At 38.4% G+C, this 22,742-nt stretch overlaps 1 protein-coding gene across 1 annotated transcript; it reads left to right on the forward strand.

The window, feature by feature from the left end:
• The first annotated feature begins 369 nt into the window (after positions 1-369).
• On the forward strand, positions 370-22,215 carry LOC129280014 (uncharacterized). The gene is made up of 15 exons (XM_064111781.1): positions 370-486; positions 745-830; positions 1,009-1,127; positions 2,013-2,100; positions 3,821-3,982; positions 6,480-6,591; positions 7,509-9,335; positions 10,694-10,819; positions 11,270-11,401; positions 12,546-12,619; positions 14,483-14,520; positions 14,997-15,159; positions 17,093-17,170; positions 17,740-17,983; positions 20,726-22,215. The coding sequence occupies exons 1-15, from the start codon at positions 429-431 to the stop codon at positions 20,782-20,784; spliced, it is 3,366 nt and encodes a 1,121-aa protein (XP_063967851.1). The 5' UTR covers positions 370-428; the 3' UTR covers positions 20,785-22,215.
• The last annotated feature ends 527 nt before the right edge of the window (positions 22,216-22,742 follow it).

Here is a 22,742-nt window from a genome sequence, read left to right on the forward strand (position 1 = left end):
AGTAATATCCAGGGATATACTCGGATAGATTCTAGACACGATTCAACGTCCGTATTTTTCCAAGAATGTGGCAGGTGATGGACCAGGGGCCCGTTTCATAAAGAGTTACAACTGTTAACAGGGCTCAGCAGCCAATCAAAATCAAGGTTTCCATGGTAGTTGCCATAATGGCAAAGTTACAACGGTTGTAACTCTTTATGAAACTGGCCCATGGTCTTGATGTGATACAATCACCCAAACCAAGTCCATTGTTGATTTCCTATAATTGATAGGCAAAACCAGGGCAATTCTATTATTATTGTAATGACTGGTCAGTGGTCAACCAACTTTGAAAACTGCATCGTTTTTCAAAACGATTGTATTCTGATACTCTATTTCAGGGAGGAAGGAAGAGTTCCGTTGAGACCTTTGCTGATGATGCATTTGTGATGGAGAGTGAGGATGACATCCCCAATACGCAGCAGGTTGATGATCGGGTGCTCAAAGGTACGAAGACTTTATTTGATTGTTGGAATTTGATGTATGCTTCTGCTGTACGCTCCCTCTAGTCGATCTTCAATGAGTCGGATATTCACTCAAGTCAAAGCAATTTTTTGTAGACCAGATCATGCGAAACGTGTTATAGATATTTATAAACCTCTTCTAAGTTGAATTTCTTCTAGTCGAACAGTACACAATGAATATTGTACATATATTCTTTTCTTAAAAAGCAATAAAGAATTGTTTTTTCACTCTTTCTCGAAGATGTTGTTGCGTATATCGAAGTGAGAACCAAGACGGAGAACCGATCCAAGGGAGTTTCTAAGCAATTAGAGCTACTAGGTGCAAAGGTGAGTTCAAAAATCCTGTAGCATCAGATTTCATCTCAATCTCATTTTTTAAAATTATTTTGAGGCAGAAGGTTTTATTGGACAACTACCGGTATATGTTCTTCTCTGTCAATGTGGAGGAAATTAATTTGTATGTCAGTACATGCATGTATTATTCTTTGTTTCCTCTTCTCATTAGATCGAGAAAAAGTTCACCAACGATGTCACTCACGTGGTATGGAAAGATGGGAAGAAGTCGACAAGAGACAAGGCAGTCAAGAAGGGTGTCAGACTTGTGTCTGTACTCTGGGTTGATAGGTAAGTGATGGCGCGGTCGCATTTCCTTATTAACAGCGGCCGTACGTTGAGTCGAAAACAGCCGTTTCAACATTTTCTGTACCAGCTACATATAGGTGGTTTGAATGAAAATGAATGAAACGGCTGTTTCCGACTCGCTGTATGGCCTCCGTAGGGGAAATGTGACTGCAGCATAAGGGAGGTTCCATGACATGTGCTCCTTCAACAATTGCTCTGATTGGAAATTCAGCCAAACATAAAACCTAACCTCCAAAACTAAATAAACCCTAATACCTTATGTTTACATTATTCTGAACCAAAATCTCTATTACAATCCCAACTCTAACCCCATGCCCTCTGAGAAATTAAGACCGGAGAAAATGTGTCACCAGAAGGGAAACCAGGGCCCTGTAACACAATGCTTAGCAATCGATCATAGAGCAAAGTTGTATGCTTGATTGCATTGATCATAATTTGCAATCGATTGTAATAATATGATCAATCAATTAATAAAGGCATATGATTTAGAAGTTATACAAAAATGCATAGCAAATTGTGATTCGAAGCTGATTCGAATCCCAAGCTAAAGCCAGGGTTATAATACTAGCAGGGCACGCAGCGGCTGAGAGACCAGTTTTCGGAATTGAAGTGGCTTTCCCTGGTAAATTTACCACTAGTATTATTGTTATTATTCAATATTAGGAAATTTAATTGTTCCCTTTAAATCAAGTATGATTGGAAGAATGTTTTGCTTAGCAGTTGCACAAAAAGTGTCTCGCAAATTGTGATTCAAAATTATGAAATTTGTTCCCTTTATTCCACTATGATCAGGAAAACATCACTTTGAGCAATCATTTATTTCGTCAATTGACGTGATTGTCTTTTTTCTTCTTCTTAACCTGATAGTTGTAAGCAGAATCAAGAACACGTTGCGGAATCTCTCTTCCCCATCTCTGCCCCCGATGATAAAGATATTCAGATCGGCAAGTTAAAGGTAAACTAAAAATATTTTATTAAGGTACCCCTCCCCATCTTCTGAGATATCAGCCCCAGTTTGCATGGTCATGACAAAAATTTGCTTGATGGTAGAAAATGATCTAATGTAAGGCGTTACACAGACCTGCCAACTAGTACGTTTTAGGCGTATTAAGTACGTTTTTGCAACCAAAATACGGCAGTATGTTTTTTATTTAAATTATTATTATAATTTTTTTTTTTTTAATGAAAACGTAATTTGTCGAGAAAAATCATCTCTATATGTCTCTATTTCATAAAACGTACACAAATATGGTTATTAGATCAATGTAATTTCAGGTAACTTACAGAATACAGTTTTTCATTCCCAGAGGTTGGCAGGTCTGGTTACATACCTAAATTTCTAAAACTCTATTCATTTTACATGAATTAGATATTCCAATGAATGCACTTATAGAATTTAGCGTTACATACATAAATAAGGCCCTTGAACTGATGTTTTTTGTATGTATAGAGACTCTTTTGGGATTCTGATCAAATGCATACTGCCCAAAAAAAACTGGCATTTGTGCGGTTTCTTATGTACTTCATTGTATTATGCTAATCTAGGCATGATTAGAATTTAGCTGTAAAATCTATAAATAAATTCCCTTGAACTGACATTTTTCTTTGTATGTTTAGAGATTATTTGTGGAATTTTGATCAAATGCACCTATTTGATTGTAATAATTTATTCATTTCAACGAAAAATAGTGTACAAATGATGAAAAAAGTGAAAAAAGGAAGCGTTTCATCAACATATTTGTCCGGCAAGTTGTCATATCTGGCAGCTTCCCTCGATTTTGAATGGCTGAGAAGCATATGTTACTATGGTAACTCAGATAATACAGGACTTGACAGATAAAACGACTGACAGATCCTTTCATGAAACACTACCCTGACAATTTGTCGGACAAACATGTTGATGAAATGCTCCGCAGGTCCATGAACCTACACTGGTTCAAGGCAGGTTGATTTGAAAATCGTTATTGAGAAAAATCATCTCTATATGTCTCTATTTCATAAAACTTACACAAATATGGTTATTAGATCAATGTAATTTCAGGTAACTTTTGTTAAAACCAGGGTGAGATATACACATGTTTAAATGTTTTTTTTTTTTCATAGATCTGCAAGAGCAGTGCGCATTTTAGCTTGCATGCAGCTTGAGCGCCGTGATGAGCGAGTGCGCCACGCATTTTATTATGAAATACACTTTTTTTGGGAAAAATACACTTTTTTTAATCACAGAATACAATTTTTCATTCCCAGAGGTTGGCAGGTCTGTGAACATGAAAAGTGATATTACAATACAAGAACATGAAACAATGATTAATTGAGTTTTTTTACAGTAAACACCATGTATGTAGTCCTGAAAAGGACTGTTTGTTATTCTTTCTTGATTGTATGTTAGCTCTGAAAAGAACTGTTAACAACGTTTTGACCAGTGTGTTCAGGTCGTCATCAGGAATGATGATCCACTTGAAAACGCGAGATTGATTATATAAAGAAGTAATGTCAACAATGATTGCTAAAGAAAACAATCATGCTATAAATGTTAATGAGGAAATTAGCATTTACATTAAAAGAGGTGGGTTTAAGATGGGGGGGGGGGTAAATTGGTACTAAAATTGATTCTTATACACTTTGTTTGTATTTATTATGTGTTTTTTAGTTGTTTTTTACTTTGACTCTTTCAGCGAATGAAATCCATGCAGCCGAAGGATGTCGAGGAGGACGTACAGAGGAGTGCTGGGTGGGGTACAAGGAAGCGACGGGCGAGGGTACCCCACCAATCACCAGCGCCCCTGACCATCGTCAACCCGGCTATCCTGGTAGCAGAAACACAGCCAATGACACCAGTGAGTGCTCATTTTTTTCTTATTGAATCAATAATTTCTTATTATTAGAGTCCAGGTGGGTGTTTCATAAAGCTGTTCGTAAGTTAAAAGTGACTTTAAGAACGACTGGTGAAGCTTTCTTATGCGAGGGTTATTAACAATGAACATTTAATGGTGAATATCATTAACCACAAGAAAGGATCACCAGACGATCTTAAAGTCACTCTAAACGTACAAACAGGTTTATGAAACGGCCCCCGTTCCTTTTAAAATCACCATGAATATGAAAATTTCAATATCAATGACACTATTTGCAAGAAAGTTGTGATAAAATATGAACTTTCATAAAATTACATTATGGTTCCCTTTGTATAAAAAAAAAATTCTTGAAGTCAAGGGGAAGAAGTATGTGTGTGTTAATATCTGTTTTCATTTATGTTATCTGTTTTTGTAAAATTTATCGATGTTGTCTTATAGTTGTTGGGTCAACGCTCAATAAGGCTATCTGCTCTTTTTTGTTAGCCCCTCATTCTCATAAATATGTTTGTGTATGTTGTGACAATGTTTTACTTATGTACCTTATGTATGTTTTTCATGTTTTTATTGAGAGTGTAAATAAATTGAATTGAATTGAATTGAAGTATCGGACAATCTGGTCACTTGCATATTTTGACATCCTTTGACATGGATTTTTCAGGGCTCTATTGTTACATCATACAATATTCTTTTGTGGCATGTAGGGTAGTTAAAGGACAAGTCCATCCCAACAAAGAGTTGATTTGAATAAAAAGAGAAAAATCCAACAAGAATTACACTGAAAATTTCATCAAAATCGGATATGAAATAAAGTTATGACATTTTTAAATTTCGCTTAATTCACAAAATTGTTATGTGCACATCCTGGGCTGTATGCAAATGAGGGAACTGATGATGTCATCAACTCACTATTTATTTTGTAATTTTTATGTCAAATATGAAATATTCTAAATTTTCCCCTCATTGTCATGCGGAAGAAAGTACTGTTCCTCTCTGAACATGTGGAATTACCATTGTTTTAACATTTTATGGTTCAGTCAAGTTGGTCCCTATTCTCGAATTTGTAAGATTGGAAATATTGTATAATTCAAACAATAAAAAACAATAGAAATAGTGAGTGAGTGACATCATCGACTCTCTCATTTGCATGTAACTGAATCGTTCATATAACTATTTTGTGAAAAATAAGCAAAACTTTAAAATGTCATAACTTTCTTTCTTACATCCGATTTTTAAAGAAATTTTCAGCGTTAACCCTAAAAAGACTGGGGGGGGGCTGATTCAGCCCCCCCTCGACATTTTTCGCGATAAATCTGTAATGCGAAAAGCTGGCGCCGCGCCGTTCCATGACTTTTTTCTTTCAAGTCTTGCGCAACTTTTGAGACCAAATTTGCGACCCCCGGGTACGTGGTTCCGAAATTACGCAACATTTCGTAAGTACATGTCGACCCAAAATTGCTAAAAAATGTGAATTTGTGTACAAATCCAATGCAAATTGTGTTTTCAGCCAAAATTCATAAATGTATCATTATTTTCAATTTTACTAATCAAACTAAATTAATTTTATCTTGTTTATGGTCAGAATAAAGTCACGGATGATTTTCATTGATTGAAAAAACAATAAAAACAAAAAGTAAAAAAACAAAGAAATACATAAGAAATTTTTAAAACAATAAAATACATAAGAAAAGAATTGTGATGTTGAATTTTTTTTCATGTACATTTGATTAGAATCCTACAAAGAGTCTATGAATAAAAAAAAATAGCAGTTTAGAGGCCTTATTTAGTTAATTAGAGCAAATCTTTGATTTTACGCATAAATTAGCATAATTAATGAATTTTGAAATTTTTCGGAAAATTAGATCCTACAGTCTTGGAGATTATGCCGTGGGTAATGCACGTGCCAATTTTCGTCGCGATCGCGCGGTCGACGGCCGAGATCATAGGGGGGGCTGAATCAGCCCCCCCCCCCCCCCCCCCCCCCCCCCCCCCCCCCCGTCTTCTTAGGCATCAAAATAGCCCAGTCTATTTAGGGTTAAGCTGGTTGGATTGTTCTCTAATGATTCAAATTAACATTTTTCTGGGGTGGACTTGACCTTTAATAGGCATTTATTGTACAATGTTATAGAATCACTTGAAAATGATTTTATAAAGATCCTTTCCTATTAAAATGCATTATCTGTTTTTATCTCCCTGCCCTTCTTTTTCTTTCTTTCTGCCTCCTTGTGTCTCTCCTCTCTCTTTTTTTTCTTTGTTTCTCTTTCACTCTCTGTATATCTGCCATTCTTATACTGTCCCTCCCCCCTCTTTTCCTTCATGCGCCCCCCCTCCCTTGTCTCTCAACCCCATTTCTTCCCCTCCCTCACTTTCCTCTTTAATCCTATATTTATCTCCCTTTATCTCTTAATCTCCTTCCACCCCTCTCTCTCCCCACCCCCTTATATCTACATCTCTACTCCTCCCTCACCCCCCTCTCTCTCAGGTAACCGGTGAGGTTCCTCACACCCCATCCCTCATCCCTGAGACGCCCTCTTCCATGAAGCCGTGTCTGGATCTCTTGGATAGTATCAAGAAAGGAAAGGGATCGGCAAAAAGTAAGTAGGAATAGCAATGTTATCAGCCCCGCTCCTCCCTAAAAAAAGACAACTTGAAGTGGTTATTTTTTCGAACAAAATGGCATTTTTTTCCTATCTTAGATCGTAAAATCATGCAACTTTCCAGGTCTGCCTTCAGTGTGAAGGCACACCGCGACAACACTGGGATAAACCAATCATTATTTGTTAAATTAACAATGTTTTTCCATATTGGGATGTATAAAGTGAAAAAAAAAGCAACCGATGGATTCAAGTAAACTTTATTATATAAATATTATATTTCATGAAATTATATTTTGTACTTCAAATAATAATGCAATTCTGAATAGAAGCCTCCCCCAAAATAATCAAATGAATAAAATATTTTTAAAAGGAGTTAACATTGAGTGAAGATCCAGCGTGCAGAGATGTGTTCCCGGCATTGATCAGTATGTAAATATTTTTAAAAGGAGTTAAGATCAAGGATCAGGGGAGCGGAGATGTGTTTCTGGCATTGATCTGTACATTATGATCTGTGGTTTTTGGTCATATCAGGGTCAATTATTGGGTCACAAGCTTTTTTGTTTGCGATGGAGATCATTATAATCGCCCTCTGCAGTGTGATTTGATACATGAAAAATATCCTGGGACTTGACCGGGGTTACTCTTCTACTGTGAATGCATTTATAGGGGGTTTATAGTGGAGTCGCTGTCTTGCAACAGCACTGGGATAAATTTAATAACCGAAGATGGTACATACATGTATAAGTGTCATTCTGTCTGTTTACCTCTGTCTCTCTGTCTTTCTGTCTGTCATTTGCTTTGTAGGTCTGTCTCCCCTCCCTCTCCAATGCTATATTTATTTGAATGTCATATCTATTGTAAACTTGTGAAATTTTTCTTTTTTTCATCCAAGTATTTTTTTAATGAATCCGCAGGGCGTGTGTCCATCACCAACTCGCCCAACATCTCTCCATCCACGCCCCTCCGTCAAAGACTGTTCCAGTGCTTTACTGAGGAAGCCAACTCCTGCACGGAATCTCCCAGTACCAGCGTGAAGCTCCACAAGTCAGGACCAGTGCGACGGCCAGCATCCAGAAGGAATCTTTTGGAGGAAGACATTGAGATGGAGTCTGATACCCCCTCTGTGGAATTGGAAGCGAAAAGCACAGTCCGAGGTCGTAGAAGTACAATCACAAATTATATTGCTAAACTTCCAGAGGGAGGAGAAATTAAGGTTGGAACTGCAAGTAGCGCAGAAGCAACGAGAAGCAGTAGGAGAAGAAGCCATGTGATTGAAGCCACTCCTAGTAGTGAAGAAACAAAATCTGGTTTGTCTCATCCAGAAGTAGCAGAGAGCAGAAGGAGTCGAGGACGGAAGAGTACTCCAAGAGGTACGAAGCACCTTGAGGTTCAAGAAGAGAGACTCAACAAGCTTGGAGGGGAAGAAGCAGAGATTAACGTGAATGGTGGTGATGCAAGTCAAAGCCAAGGAGGAGTAGGTGAGCCCAAGGTGCAGATTAGCTCATCCGGTCCAGGAAGTGGGGAGGAAATATACTCTAAGAAGGAGAGAAAAGGAAAGAGGGACGTTTCTCTGAAGCGTAAGCTTTCGCTAGATGGTGAGGCAAGCACTTTAAAAGACGGATCTTTGGGTTCAAAGAAAAAGAGATCCAGTGGGTGCACAACTAGAAATGAATCAGTCATTGTACTCACAGATGAAAGTGATCTAGAAATAACTGATGAGAGCATGATCTCCTCTGGCATTTGTGCCATTGATGGTGGAACAAGGTCTGCATTACACAAGAAAGAATTAGCGAGATTGCAAGAGGATTGCAAAAGTTCTAGGAAAGGACTATTGTCTCGAAAGAAACAGAAACAAACTTGCACCAAAGACACAAATGAAATTAAGAAGTCAACAGAGAAGAATGGTGATTCTGATATATGCAATGTAGCAATCGCTTCAGTGAGTTCTTGTGGTACTGGGACTACTCGAGCATCTACCAGGCGACGGTCATGCTTACCTGCATTTTCTGTGGAGCCTTCCACTAAAAATGGAGAAGTAGATCAGACTAGAAGGAGAAGCAACCGGAGGAAGAGTGTAACTCCACTCGTCAACTCACCATCTATCGCTGCTAACCTGAAACCTTTAAGAATACAGTCAACCAGAGTCTCGGGTGAAATACCAGCTTTTCCGATGGAGCCTTCCACTGAAAATGTAGAAGTAGATCTGACTAGAAGGAGAAGCAACCGGAGGAAGAGTGTAACTCCACTCATGAACCCACCATCTATCTCTGATCACCTAAAACCTTTAAGAATACAGTCAACCAGAGTCTCGGGTGAAAGACCAGCTTTCCCGGTGGAGCCTTCCACCGAAATTGGACAGATGGATCAGACGAGAACGAGAAGCAACAGGAGGAAGAGCGTAACTCCGCTTGTCAACTCACCATCTATCGCTGATCACCTGAAACCTATGGTAATACAGTCAACGAAAGTCTCTGGTGAAAAGTCTTCAAGACAAAGGACAAGAGATGTTTCTGAAGGGACATCTCCTTGTGGCAGTGCTACAAATGAAGAGGAGGAATGCGGTCCACAGACAAAAAGGAAACGGAAGGCAAGCTCTTGTGGAAATTTGAGGAAGTCACTTTCTTCTGGAGGATCACAGAAGTCCACCTTGGAGGAGTTGAAGGAGGAACCATCAAAGGCTGAAGAGAAAGAAAATCTGGATAAAGAGAATGCCTCACCCATGGCTTTGGTCCAAAGAATAGGTAAGACTACAATTTATTTATGTCACTTAGACACCGTTCTCATTATACTTTCTAAAACTGGTTTACTGGAAACCGGTTCAGGAAACCAGTTTGGAAGCACTTTGCTAGCTTTCCCACTTGATCACCCGAAAGTGGTTTTCGAAACCACCTCACGTAAAGCGGTCTTGTTGCTATGGGAACACTATCAGTGGGGTGACATGTTTCACGCAAAATTTGAAACCGCAGCATAGGCATTTCACATACAGTGTGTGGAGTAGCGCGCTCGAAATGTGCGAAGATCGCTTCCCGAAGAACGGTTGTGTCCACACTTACGCTAAAACCAGTTTAATGAGGCAAAGCAATCTTCAAAACTACCTTGCGAGGTGGTTTTATGAACTGGTTTGGAAGATCGCTTCCAAGACCGCTTTGAACATTCTCATTACACGTTAAACTAGTTTTAGGAAGCTAGTGAGAACGGTGCCTTCTTTGTGGTTCCTCTCATAAAACAGGGTTTTGATTGGGTAGAATTTACACTCGGTTGAGCCTGTTTTACGAACATTCTCTAGAATGCAGTGAGAACTAGCTTTCTGCGATTGGGGTATTGTCCTCGAGTCCTTGGAATAGTCACTACTACATTTTGCTTTTCACATGCTGCACAAACTGATATTAGCAACATTTCCCAGAATATAGACGTTGAACCATAAAGTCTGGGGTTCACCACACCACTTGCCCCATTTTACATGGCTTTTATCTGCATTTGCCACTCTCCATCAATACGGGTACCAGTCAGTCTGCAAGTCCCCATGTTAATGAGCAAATGAGCAAGATTATCCGAGTCCTCTCGTGGCTGAATGCATATCCCTGCAAATTCTCGAGAATTGTGAGACTTTCTTTCTCAAAGAATTTATCCACTTACCCCTCAAGTAAAATTGATTATGTTTGTACCATACGAAAGAGTAAATGTTACTCATTTATATTGCTTATTGGTAATTTCTTTTGATAAAATATTTTGATAAATAAGTGAATTTCTGGCCTGAAAAGATGCATCAAACAGAATTTTCTTCATCTGTTTTCTCTAGAAAATTTGTTTTGGGCATAAATACTATTTATATCATCAGAAACCACAAACTCTATACTTTCTTACGATGTCACTTTTGATATGTGGCACCTATTAGATGGGTCAGCAGCAAGCTTTTTCCATCAAGATACAAGACAAGATTTCTGAAATTTTTGAGTAGCATAAAATTCAGAGTTCTGATTGGCTGAATAATGTTTTCAAAACAACAGGCGCGGGTAATTTGAAGAGATTACCAGGCGCCTTAGACCACTCGGCCACGGCACCTCCAATGTTTTGCATCATTGTTATTTTATTTAAACAGGAAGTCTGAGTGAAGATGATGAAAGAAAGAGGAAGCTTTTATCCCCACTTGATTTGACTTGTTCATCTATCCTCTCATCCTTAGAAGTTCAGAACAGACCTAGCCTAGGAGAATTCAAACCAGAAGGTAAATTGATTTAAAAAAAAAGAAGCATTCAGAAGTTTTGCAGAGCTCTCAATTTCTCTTTCCCATGCTTTCAGAAGGCAATCCCAAGGCGACATTGTGAGCTTTGAATTGAATTGATTTTATTCAGACAGGTTATTTTTATTCATGTGCTGCGCTTTTCCCAAAATGGCCCAAAGCGCTTACAACAGGGCCCGCTGGAAAGAACAGTTTTCGGAACTGAAGTGGCTTCCCTTGGTAAAATCTGACGTTATTATTATAATTATTATTTTACAATGAGCTTGGACTTTTTATACAAATATGAATGGGAAGGTCTTTGAAAGACAAATTGAGCCATATGTGTCCGTACAATGGTGCATTTTGGAGAATGCTTCCATAAATGTTGCATGTTTCAGCTCCCATACCTTTGCATCTTTGTAAAACTTTAATTATGATTAGCACCGTTTTCCACAGGATCAACGAGGTCTAAATCTAACAGATCAGCCTTGAAGTTGAAGAGTTCTGCAGAGGTCTTGTGCAAGAGCAGTGAAGGGAGTGTGGTATCAACGTCTGATGATTTAGATGATGCAAGGAAAGAGAACAAAAGTAAGAATAAAAATAATCAAACTTTATGGCCCTGTCACATCGTCTGGTGCAAGCCTTGCGCTTGAGTTGTGTGTGATTGCCCGCAACTCACCTGCAACAAAGTTTTGAGCATGTTCAACACTTATCTGCGTGCAAAACAGACTTGCGTGCGCTTCAGCTGGCAACTGCATGTGAGATGCGTGCAAGATACTGTCAACCTGCGGATAGCAAAAATAGTTACATGCAAGTCACACGCGAGGCTTGCATGGAACGATGTGACAGGGCCTTTAAAGCAAATACCACCAGTCTCACCACCTGAAGTCTTCAAATCTGGCTAGTTTCCTTACCCATAATACAATATCCTGAGCTGTGTAGTCTTGTTGTATAGGCCCACTTGGATGATATACACCTCCATGTAATTCACTACTCGAAATATTTATCTCAATGATTAAAACAAACTCATGCATATCTTTGGAACTGCATTCCTGGTCCTTGGAAATTTGGTGTTAAGAGATGCGGGAGACTCGAAGGAAGTAAGTCCTGAAATATCGCAGCAAGAATTGATTGTGTTGCGAAAATTTCGTGTTGGGCGGGGGGCTCCATTTACCCCCCCCCCACGTAATATTTTCACAACACGTTTTTACACGTAAGTCTGATAAAACAATCCTGTCATGAAACGCTCTCACAAGGACTTGTCGCATGTTGTATCCGACAAAGCATTTTTTATTTGACAATTGCCATAGTAACAATGCTTCTTTTTTAGCCAATTAAAATCAAGGAAAGTCGTCAGATCTGACAACTTGACAACTAATCCAATGACAAATGTTGATGAAATGCTCACCAGGGCCCCGTCTTACAAAGAGTTACGATTGATCCAATCAACCATGACTATGGAAAGCCAGCAACATCACCATCTAAAATACTTGTTTGTTCAAAATATTTTCTAGATAGGATGTATACATTCATAGTTTTCTTGAAAATTCAGTATGCTTCTCTTGGTTTTCCAAGGACATTGTGCAAATTTCCTCAAAAAAAAATTATGACATTGATGGCTTTCCATATACTTGATATTGATCTGATCAATCGTAACTCTTTGTAAGACGGGGCCCAGGACCCAAGCTGATAATACAATGTCAGTGATGCATATTGCTATTATTTTTTCCAGGTGGAGCAACTACAGTGAAAGAAAAGAAAAAGAGAAAGAAAGTCACAATGTCTGACAGCATGCCAAGTAGAAAGGTGAGGATGATTGTTAAGCTCCTAGAAATAAACTGCCTTATGCCTAGTTGACACGTTCACGATTTTCGGTTCCCGCATAGTTCACGCACTGATATTGCGTCATGCGTGCCAATGCGTCGACACTTGCGGGAAGGGGCGGGACGATGAGCGGCAATGCGCAGCAATGCGTGAAGAGCGAAAATTTTTTTTCAACATGTTGAAAATTTTGCCACGCACTTCCCGCATTGCAGCAGTGCGTGAACTGTGCGCAAACTATGCGCAAACAAGTCGTGCCAATGCGTGCCAGTGCGTGGCGTAAAAACAGTGGGTACCCCACCCCCGGGGTAGTGGCACGCAGTTCGCGACTAGTTCACGACAGGGTCGCGCATACTTTGCGCATAGGTCAAGCATACTTCACGCATAGTTCGCGAATGACATGCGCAAAATTGTCAGTGCAGACCACGTGATCAATGTGAGTCGTTCTAATCAACGAACGTAGAGGGTGTCAACACCAGAACGTTGAATATTTAAATTTGCGCTAGATACGTCACAGAAATAGGGTGTCGAGAATATTTGCTGAAAGCACGTCGGGACAGTGCGTGAACACTGCGTGAACTATGCGCGAACTATGCGCAAACAATGCGCAAACATGTCGTGAACGTGTCGGGACATTGCGTGAACTGATATAGCCAAGTCGTGCCATAAAGTGTCCCGCACTGGCACGCATCAATGCGGGCACCACAATGGGTGCAAGTGTCAACCGGGCATTACTTGACGCTGATGACACATTTGCTCCAGCGACAATTGCACCGGGCTTTATTTCGTCTAAGATATAGGGTTAGGGTTGCAATAGGGTTTTGTGTTAGGTTAACGGTTTAGGTTTAGGATAGGGTATAGTGTTGAACCTAGGGTTGAAGTTGGTCATTAATGTGTGGAATTTGCAGCGGAGCAATTGTCGCTGGAGCAAATGTCATGGAACCTTCTCGACAAAAGGAGTAGTTGAGGCCTGGGAATGATTTGAAAGACGGGGTGCTAGTTAGTTAAAATAATAATAATAATAATATGTCCATTTATATAGCGCAGTTACTATGTGCATATACTCAACTGCGCTTTGATACTTGGTATCATATTACCCCGATTGTAGCTAAGCCGCCATATTAATAGGCGCTAAAGCGTTCAAGGAATAAATCCTACTGGGTACCCATTCACCTCACCTGGGTCGAGTGCAGCACAATGTGGATTAATTACTTGCCGAAGGAAATTACGCCATGGCTGGGATTCGAACCCACGAACCTCTGTTTCAAAGTCTGGAGACTAAACCACTGGGCCACACAGTTAACAAGCAAACCAACCCCCCAAAACCAATGATGGTGCAAAATATGTGCCCTTTATTTTCTTATACCCCTTGCAAATAAGACTCTAATCATGTAGGTAACTGCACAAAAAGTATGTCCTTTTTTAAAGCATTTTATGTTTTTTGAACTATTATTACGAATAGATACATTTAAATTGCCATTTCTTGAAATATGTAGCCTTTTAATAATTTTTGGGACATGTATGATTTCCTCTTGTCAATGGAATCAATTTTTTTTTTCATGATGAAGTGATTATTATTGTGTGTCCCTTCTTTTGAATGAACAAATGATTAAAAATGGATGGAAAATTGGAAATTCTTTGTCTTCAGATGTGCAGTATATGTATTTTGAAAGACTGTTTCATTATATCAACCATACACATGCCTATTGGCTATAGACCTACACGTGCATGCTAACAAACTTGTTGACGTGTGATTTTTGTCTCTCAACTGAATTTTTAAAAGCATTTTTTAATAACCGATGTTGAGTCTTATTAATTTATGAAATGGGATTCCATTTTATCTTGCAGAAGAAATCAACAATTGTCATGACAAGTTTGCATAGGAGGTAAGTGTGGTTTGGTAATTCTTCATTATTTCATCCACATTGTGCTGCGCTCAACCCAGGTGAGATGAATGGGTACCTGGCCGGAATTTATTCCTTGAAATGCCACCGCACTGTAAAAGGCTGAGGGGCTACAGCCAGGGTAATAATATGCAAAACCTTTGGAAGCGCATAGGGACATTATGACATAATGTGATATGCGCTATACAAGAACTGTGTTATTATTATTACTATAATATATTATTCTCATTATCACCATCATCAGAACCATTAAAATATGATTATCATTCTGTTACTCTCCCTTTCCGCCCCTTCTCCCCTCTCCCTCTCTCTTCTTCAATCGCCCCACTCCCTCCTCTTCTCTTTGTCTCACTCTGCCCCTGTCCCCCTCCCTCCCCTCCTTCCTCTCCTCACCCCCTCCCTTCATGTATCTCTATCCCTCACCCCGCCCTCCTCCTCATCTCCACTCTGTCCCGTAGTGACCAAGAGATCGTCATGGCCGTTGTGAAGGACCTAGGAAGGTTTTCCGTGACCGATACGGTGTGTGACACCACTACCCACGTGGTGATGGGAGAGAACCGGAGGACCCTCAACGTCCTCTCTGGCATCGCAAGGGGATGCTGGATCCTCTCCATGAACTGGGTGAGTGTCTTCATTTCTCATCGTAATAGATACAACAGCTACAACACCTAAAGCAGATACCAACCAATAGCGCCAATCTCGAGTCCTCAACTACTCATACCTGGCCAGTTTCCTGACCCATAATGCTAGTGTAGTCTAGAAATATAGACCCAAAACATGCTAATTAACTACTCAATACATCTACATGTATACCACAATAATTATGTTACCAAGTAGCAAAACAATACTTTTCCTCTCAAAACATTACAGTTTCTCTATACAAATACAATTATAGGTCAATTTATTATCTGTAGATAAATATCTGAAAACGTATATTTACGACTATGTATTTAGAACACACAGTCAATGAGAGACCACACACAGTTCACTCCAACTGTAAATCAATTTCAAAATCAAGTTTTTGAGCAAATTTTGGTCTGACATGCACTTACAAATTTTTTGTAACTTTGCATAGAACCGTATACCCCCACATCATTTATTGGTAAAAGTTGCGCATGATTTTGAGATAAGAAGTCATGAAACATCGCTGTCGGATCTTTTCACGTTATCGCAAAATATGTCCAGGGAGGGGGCTGAAAAGGCAACCCACGGGCTAGAGTTTTTAAAATTGATTTGAATTTTCAGTGATTTATACATCTAAAATTTTGCAATCGTACAAGATTTTGCATTAGATGGGAGAAATACATTTTATTCATCTATGTTTGGTCTTGTTGAATAGATCAATCAGTTTTTGTCTCGCCTGCATAGCAGAGCGAGACTATAGGCGCCGCTTTTCCGACGGCGGCGGCGACAGCGTCAACATCAAATCTTAACCTAAGGTTAAGTTTTTGAAATGACATCATAACTTAGAAAGTATATGGACCTAGTTCATGAAACTTGGACATAAGGTTAATCAAGTATTAGTGAACATCCTGCCTGAGTTTCAGGTCACATGACCAAGGTCAAAGGTCATTTAGGGTCAATGAACTTTGGCCAAGTTGGGGGTATTTGTTGAATTACCATCATAACTTTGAAAATTTATGGATTTAGTTCATGAAACTTGGACATTAGGTTAATCAAGTACCACTGAATATTCTGTGCGAGTTTCAGGTCACATGACCATGGTCAATGGTCATTTAAGGTCAATGAACTTTAGCCGTGTTGGGGGTATATGTTAAATTACTATCCTAACTCTGAAAGTTTATGGATCTAGTTCATAAAACTTGGACATAAGAGTAATCAAGTATCACTGAACATCCTGTACGAGTTTCAGGTCACATGACCATGGTCAAAGGTCATTAAAGGTCATTGAACTTTGGCCGTGTTGAGGGTATTTGTTGAATTACCATCCTAACTCTGAAAGTTTATGGATCTAGTTCATAAAACTTGGGATATAAGAGTAATCAAGCATCACTGAACATCCCCTGTGAGTTTCAGGTCACAAAACCAAGTCAAAGGTCAGTTAAGGTCAACTTAAAATAAAGGTCATAAAACTTGGGATATAAGAGTAATCAAGCATCACTGAACATCCCCTGTGAGTTTCAGGTCACAAAACCAAGTCAAAGGTCAGTTAAGGTCAATAAACTTAGGCCATGTTGGGGTAATTGTTGAAGTGCCATCATAACTTTGAAAGTTTATGGATAGAGTGAATGAAATGTGGACATGGATGTAGTTGACAGTCTTAAGTCTCTGTTCAAATGTCATTTATGGTCAATGAACGTGGTATTATGTCATTATATGAATGATGTTTTTGTGAATGATTATTTTATAGTAGTTTTCAAAGTTAGCACTGCTGCTATAGTAAATTGCGTAATGCAGGCGAGACTGCCAGAGGCGTTCCACTTGTTAATAATCTCAAACATATTTTTCCTCTTGCTCTTTGTACATCATTGCATTTAATATAGAATTTAAATGTGCTATATTTTCATGTTTCCTTTATGATTCGATTTACTAGGTATATCGATCAATAGAGGCGGGCTCATGGCTCCCTGAGGAACCCTATGAAATGAACATCCACTTTCCTGGTGCAATGGTAAGTGGCAGAAAAGAAATTACACAGGGGCGCAGACCAAATCACCCCAGAATTGCTTAAAGAGCCTAGGAAAAACCATATCCAATGTTGCAGATTTAGGCCATAGATTGTGAAAGAAGCCCCCCAAATATTTTTTTTCCCCTGGTAAGCTGACTGACTTCATTAAAAATCGTAGGATTATACTTATGATGAAAAGTAGTAAGTTCATTTTTATGTAAGTATACAATGCACCAATAGAAAAACGTTGCAATTTAAAGGGATGAATGAACATTGTTCCAAGTAGAAAAATTTGCACCTGACGGAGAGAGAGGTATACCCTCTCTTTTCCAAGTAATATAATAAACTAAATCTGAAAGTTTTTTTTTTAGTTGAAATGGATGTCAATTTGGTAACTTTGCCATTATGGTAACTTCTATAAAAACCTTGTTTTTCAATTGTTGCTAAGCACTGTTACTATGGTAGTTGCCATTATAGCAAAGTTGCCACAAATGTACATGTATGTGTTTTTGAATGGGACCCGTTTTAGCCAAGGAAAAAGTTATATCAGAAATGCGTTTTCTCAACGACAGATATCAAGGCTGGCCCACGGGGCAGGATCTGTGACCGAGACGTCGCCGGTGGAGATTTTCTCGTCGTGCACTGCCCTCTATGTTCCGCCGGAGAGCAATCCTCCTCGGGAGAGGTTGGTAGAGCTGATAGAGCTGTGTGGTGGTCGCATCTCAAGGAAAGCCTCTGATGCTAAGCTGTGTGTCGGAGGGAATGGAAGGGGGAAGAGGGGATCACCACCAGTCATAGCTGAGAAATGGATTCTTGGTGAGTTGTTGACTTTGCCTTTTTATTTATGATTTAAGTTTTATTGGCCCGTATTCTGAAGTCTGGGTTTTATTGGCCCATATTCTGAAGTCGGGTTTAACTTAAACTCGGGTTTAAAGTTGTGGATATGGATAGCCAATTGTTACATAAATCACTAACGGTAGAGATATCATTTGGCTCTCAATTCATTCATAATTGTCTAGGAAGTATAAATAGATCATTGTCTTCACCATCAATGAATCAGGAAAGAGCACATTAAACATAAGAAACATACAACTTAAGAAAAATTTTGACACTTTTGGCTTCCCATAATTTTAGCACAGAGTTAGACCATGGTCCGAGTTAAACCTGACTTCAGAATACGGGCCATTGAGTTTTCATGATTTCGCGCAACAAATTCCAGATAATCAATGCAAGTAACTGCGGCAAAAAATATGTATGTAAATAAAACAAAGCAGCTTCTAAGTTATGATTATAATTTGGAAACAATACAGCATATCGACAAGTAAGTAACAGGTAGTCAAGGCTGTCACTTTATCTTTTCTTCATACTCATAGAATTAAGACAAGCATGAATTTAGTGGAGGAATAGAAATTTGCAATTTTACTTATAAAGTACATGTATTCTGGACAAAGTTTATTTTCATCCGCAGAGGGCCACACTTAGTAATTTTAGTTACAGAAATTAATATAGATAAAATTACTTACAACTTCAATATCTTTTTCCAAAAATGAATTGAAAGTTTATTATTTTTCTTGGCAATATGATATTCAATATCTTTGTTTATGATTTATAGATATAAATGTCAAAAGTTGGTGGTTTGTTTTGGAATTTACAAATATGAACATAATATTGAAGAAGAAGAAATAACTTTGCCAATTTACAAGTATGTTCTTCCATTTTCTCAAAACAAATTCAACATAGACTTCATATGAAAATATTTCGAGATGTATACAAAGACATGTGTGAGATGAAGGCCTACATGTGAAGGCCACCGCACACCTTACGACTGTTCGCGATTCGATTCTGGAACAAATCGCATTTTGCTCATTTTCTGAAAACGTGAATGGAACATATCATTTTATTTGAGGTTGAAATTAATTGAAAGAATACTAATATAACCATTTTGAAAGATTGCAAGCCTTTATTTTGGAGTACAGGCCAAATTAGTTTCAAATCGTAGCCAATCGTACGACTGCTATGACGTCATTACGACTAGATATTATTTGAACATAGGTATTTGTACGATGATTTCGAACATTACACAGAGCTTCAAAGTCTCCCGGATCCTGCGGGGGAATACTGGATTGCGGTCCAATCTCCCGTTCTCCCGACCCCATGCCAAAATCTCCCGGATAATCAGGGTTTTTAGCTGTTAAATTGTAAAATTCATACAAACGACTGTTTAACGAGTCTAGCATGTTCAACTCCCTAACACCCATGTGGAACCTCCTTATCACATTTTCATTTTACCCAGTAACTTCTACCAGTTTTTGTATAATCGTACATTGATTTCCCATGTAAATGAAGATAATTTTACTGAACGACTGGTGAAGTAGTCTAACAAGTCATTTTATTTCCGGGTTCTGCAATGTGTGTGATGAAAACTCTTCAGCGGTACTCTATGCACATGGCCCCCGATGCGCCCCGGCGCGGCTCCAGCCGGCCGCGCTGCGCCAGGAAGCTCCGAGAATTAAAGTTCACGAGCACTGCGAGGCATTTTTCGTAAGCTTGCGTGCGCCTTATTCGAGCTGAAACTGTGGATCAACGATGGGATTAACAAGTGGATTACTTTTACACCTCGACTTTCAATTTCTGGAATAATTTTATTGACAATCCTGAAGAATTAGAAGCAAAGTGGAGATTTTTTCGCTTACTTTCAATTGGGTTGATCGGATTCGAACATTTTCTCTTTCGTGAGTGAGCTAGCCTGGCGCTGGCTGGCTGAGCTGTGCAAAGCACGCCCCGTCCCGATTCATCCACACTATAATCGCATCGCCAGTGACCATGGAGATCATGGAGATGGAGTCATCCAAGACCAAGACGACAAAATACTTGTCGAAGTATAATAAAGATAATTTTCAAGCAGAATGGGACTGTGTGACAATTTTCACAGGAATCCCTCAGACTCAGAGACTTTAAACAGTCCACATATAAAGCTTGAATACCACTTCTGCAGCCCCTTCCCCCTCTGGCCAATTAAAGGTATTTTCATGTTGAATGCATTCTTTTATGAATTATTTTAAAAATCTACTGTATTGCCTGAAGTGTATATTTAGTCAATGACAATTCATGAATTCTCTCTAATGTGTATTTAATCTATCAGAATTTTTTTTGATGATTTAGAGTTAGACAGCTGTCGGTTACTATCAAATGTTGTTTTTTAATGTGTTTTGCTACCCAAAACTCCCATCCGTGGGACAACGTTCCGCCGCTCCCTCACAAAATCGTACCTCCGCAAAATCTACTGGATTCTATCATCCCAATGTTGGCAGCTCTGATTACACAGTAAGATATTCCAAGTCTGGATATTAGCATCAAATTCTACTACGTTTTATTCCAAAATTGAGTCGCAGACCAATCGTAAGGTGTGCAGTCGCCTTAAGTCCCTGAAGACAGTACTTGCTTGTGGCAAGATTTGCCTGCAACACATTTTTTCATATTGATAATTTTGTTGCAATGTGATGTGATGATTATCTCTTTCTATTCATTTTTCCGTCTCTCTATTTCTCCCTCTTTTAGACTGTATCACAAGATTCAAGCTTCTTCCATGGGATCCATACAGGCTGAATAAAACGTGAGCAGACTGGTTTCTACAGGGTGCCCAGAAAGAGACAGAATACCGTAAGGTGTAATAATCAACAGTGTCATATAACAGTGCCAGTGTATATTCAATAAATTCTTCATCATAAAAAATAATAAAGATTTTTTTTTAGCTGTGGCACGTTGTCTCTCGTGAGGTATATTGCACAAGATGAGGGGAAATAAATGAATTGAAAGTATTTTGGTATTATTGAGAAGGATGTGTTAAAAGCTAGAAGCTAAAAGCTTTGTTCTGATACCAGTTGCAGAGCTGTCACATGCAACTTCACAACAGCTTTATGAAACACCCACGAGCTCTAGACTCCAACTACTCATAGAATCTGTGGATGCTTACCAAGGATGCAGTATTATGATATGTACTACTACGATTCACGATCCCTACATTAAAAGATTATGGATGAACCGCTTTTAATCGGTGCACACAAGGTGTGGTCTATAGGCGTGGTAACATATCCTTGTAACTTGTATTTTTTTAAAAGTAGGCATCGTTTTCGTTTTGATTGAGATGTTTTCCATTCTGAATGACTTTTAAAATCAGAATGAAACTTGCGTGAAAGAAAAATTCAAGCGTTAAAAGAATGTCATCGAAGTCAAAATATCAAACTTGCAAACAGAGGTGTAAAACGTGAACACAATTTTATTATAAAAACAAACTCTTGCAAAGGTATTAACATTCAAGACATAAACACTTAGACACAAAATTAAAGGCAATAATTTTAGTTGCCCTGCAGAAACCGACTCCCCTCCACTAGTCGTACGACAAAATTTACTGTTTGAACCACCCCCCCCCCCAAAAAAAAAATACATATATATACATATATACTTCAAGCGTCATTCTGGTGTGAATTTGTTGGAGAATAACATATCAAAAGTCTCTAAAAGTCTAGAGTAAGGAACGTGTGAAAATAAGGGGGCAACGTTTGTACAGATGTGTAAAAGATTCAAGATTCAAGATGTATTTATTCAATTTTCGCAGCCTGCATGGAGTCCTGAATTGCCATTGAATTTACAATAATGTTACAAGAAAAACATGCCATTATGAATATCAATTTACAATACAAAATTTCAATTAACAATAACAATTTCAATTAACAATAATTTAAATTAACAATAACAATACTTTAAAGTAACTAAGTCACAGGGGCCTGGTCTTACAAGCTCTGCTTTTTTTGCATGTCCCTCGGTTTTAATATATTCAACAAATATATTCCTATATATATTCAACAATTTCAATTAACAATAACGATTTCAATTACCAGTAACAATTTCATTTAACAATTGAATTAATTACAAAGCAGCAAAAGATGATTCAAGTGTATACAAAATCAGGAATTTGAAACTATTAGAGTGGTAACAGCAGTGGAGGCGAGAGCAAGAAAAAAAAAGTGTGCAATTTGATGAAGCATTTTAAAGAATTCAAAAATCTGTAGGTCATTTATTTTTATTGAGAAGGATGTGTTAAAAGCTAGAAGCTAAAAGCTTTGTTCTGATACCAGTTGCAGAGCTGTCACATGCAACTTCACAACAGCTTTATGAAACACCCACGAGCTCTAGACTCCAACTACTCATAGAATCTGTGGATGCTTACCAAGGATGCAGTATTATGATATGTACTACTTCTACAGCTAATAATAATAATAATGATAATAATAGTAGTAATGATATAATAATGATAATGATAATAGTAGTAAAATGATAATAATAATAATAATAATAATGATAATATTAATAATAATAATAATAATAATAATAATAATAATAATAATAATGATAACATGAAAATCTACTTAAAGGGGAAATCTTAAAAACAGTACTATAGGGAGAAAATTGCATTCCGGCGTACGGGTGCATCGTATGTGCAACATCTCCACGTCAATAATTTTGTTTTTGTGTTATATTACCATGCACCATCTTTGGTTCTAATCAAGCAAGTTAT

This window comes from Lytechinus pictus, chromosome 17 (assembly GCF_037042905.1).
Source record: "Lytechinus pictus isolate F3 Inbred chromosome 17, Lp3.0, whole genome shotgun sequence".
NCBI classification, from domain to species: Eukaryota; Metazoa; Echinodermata; class Echinoidea; order Temnopleuroida; family Toxopneustidae; genus Lytechinus; species Lytechinus pictus.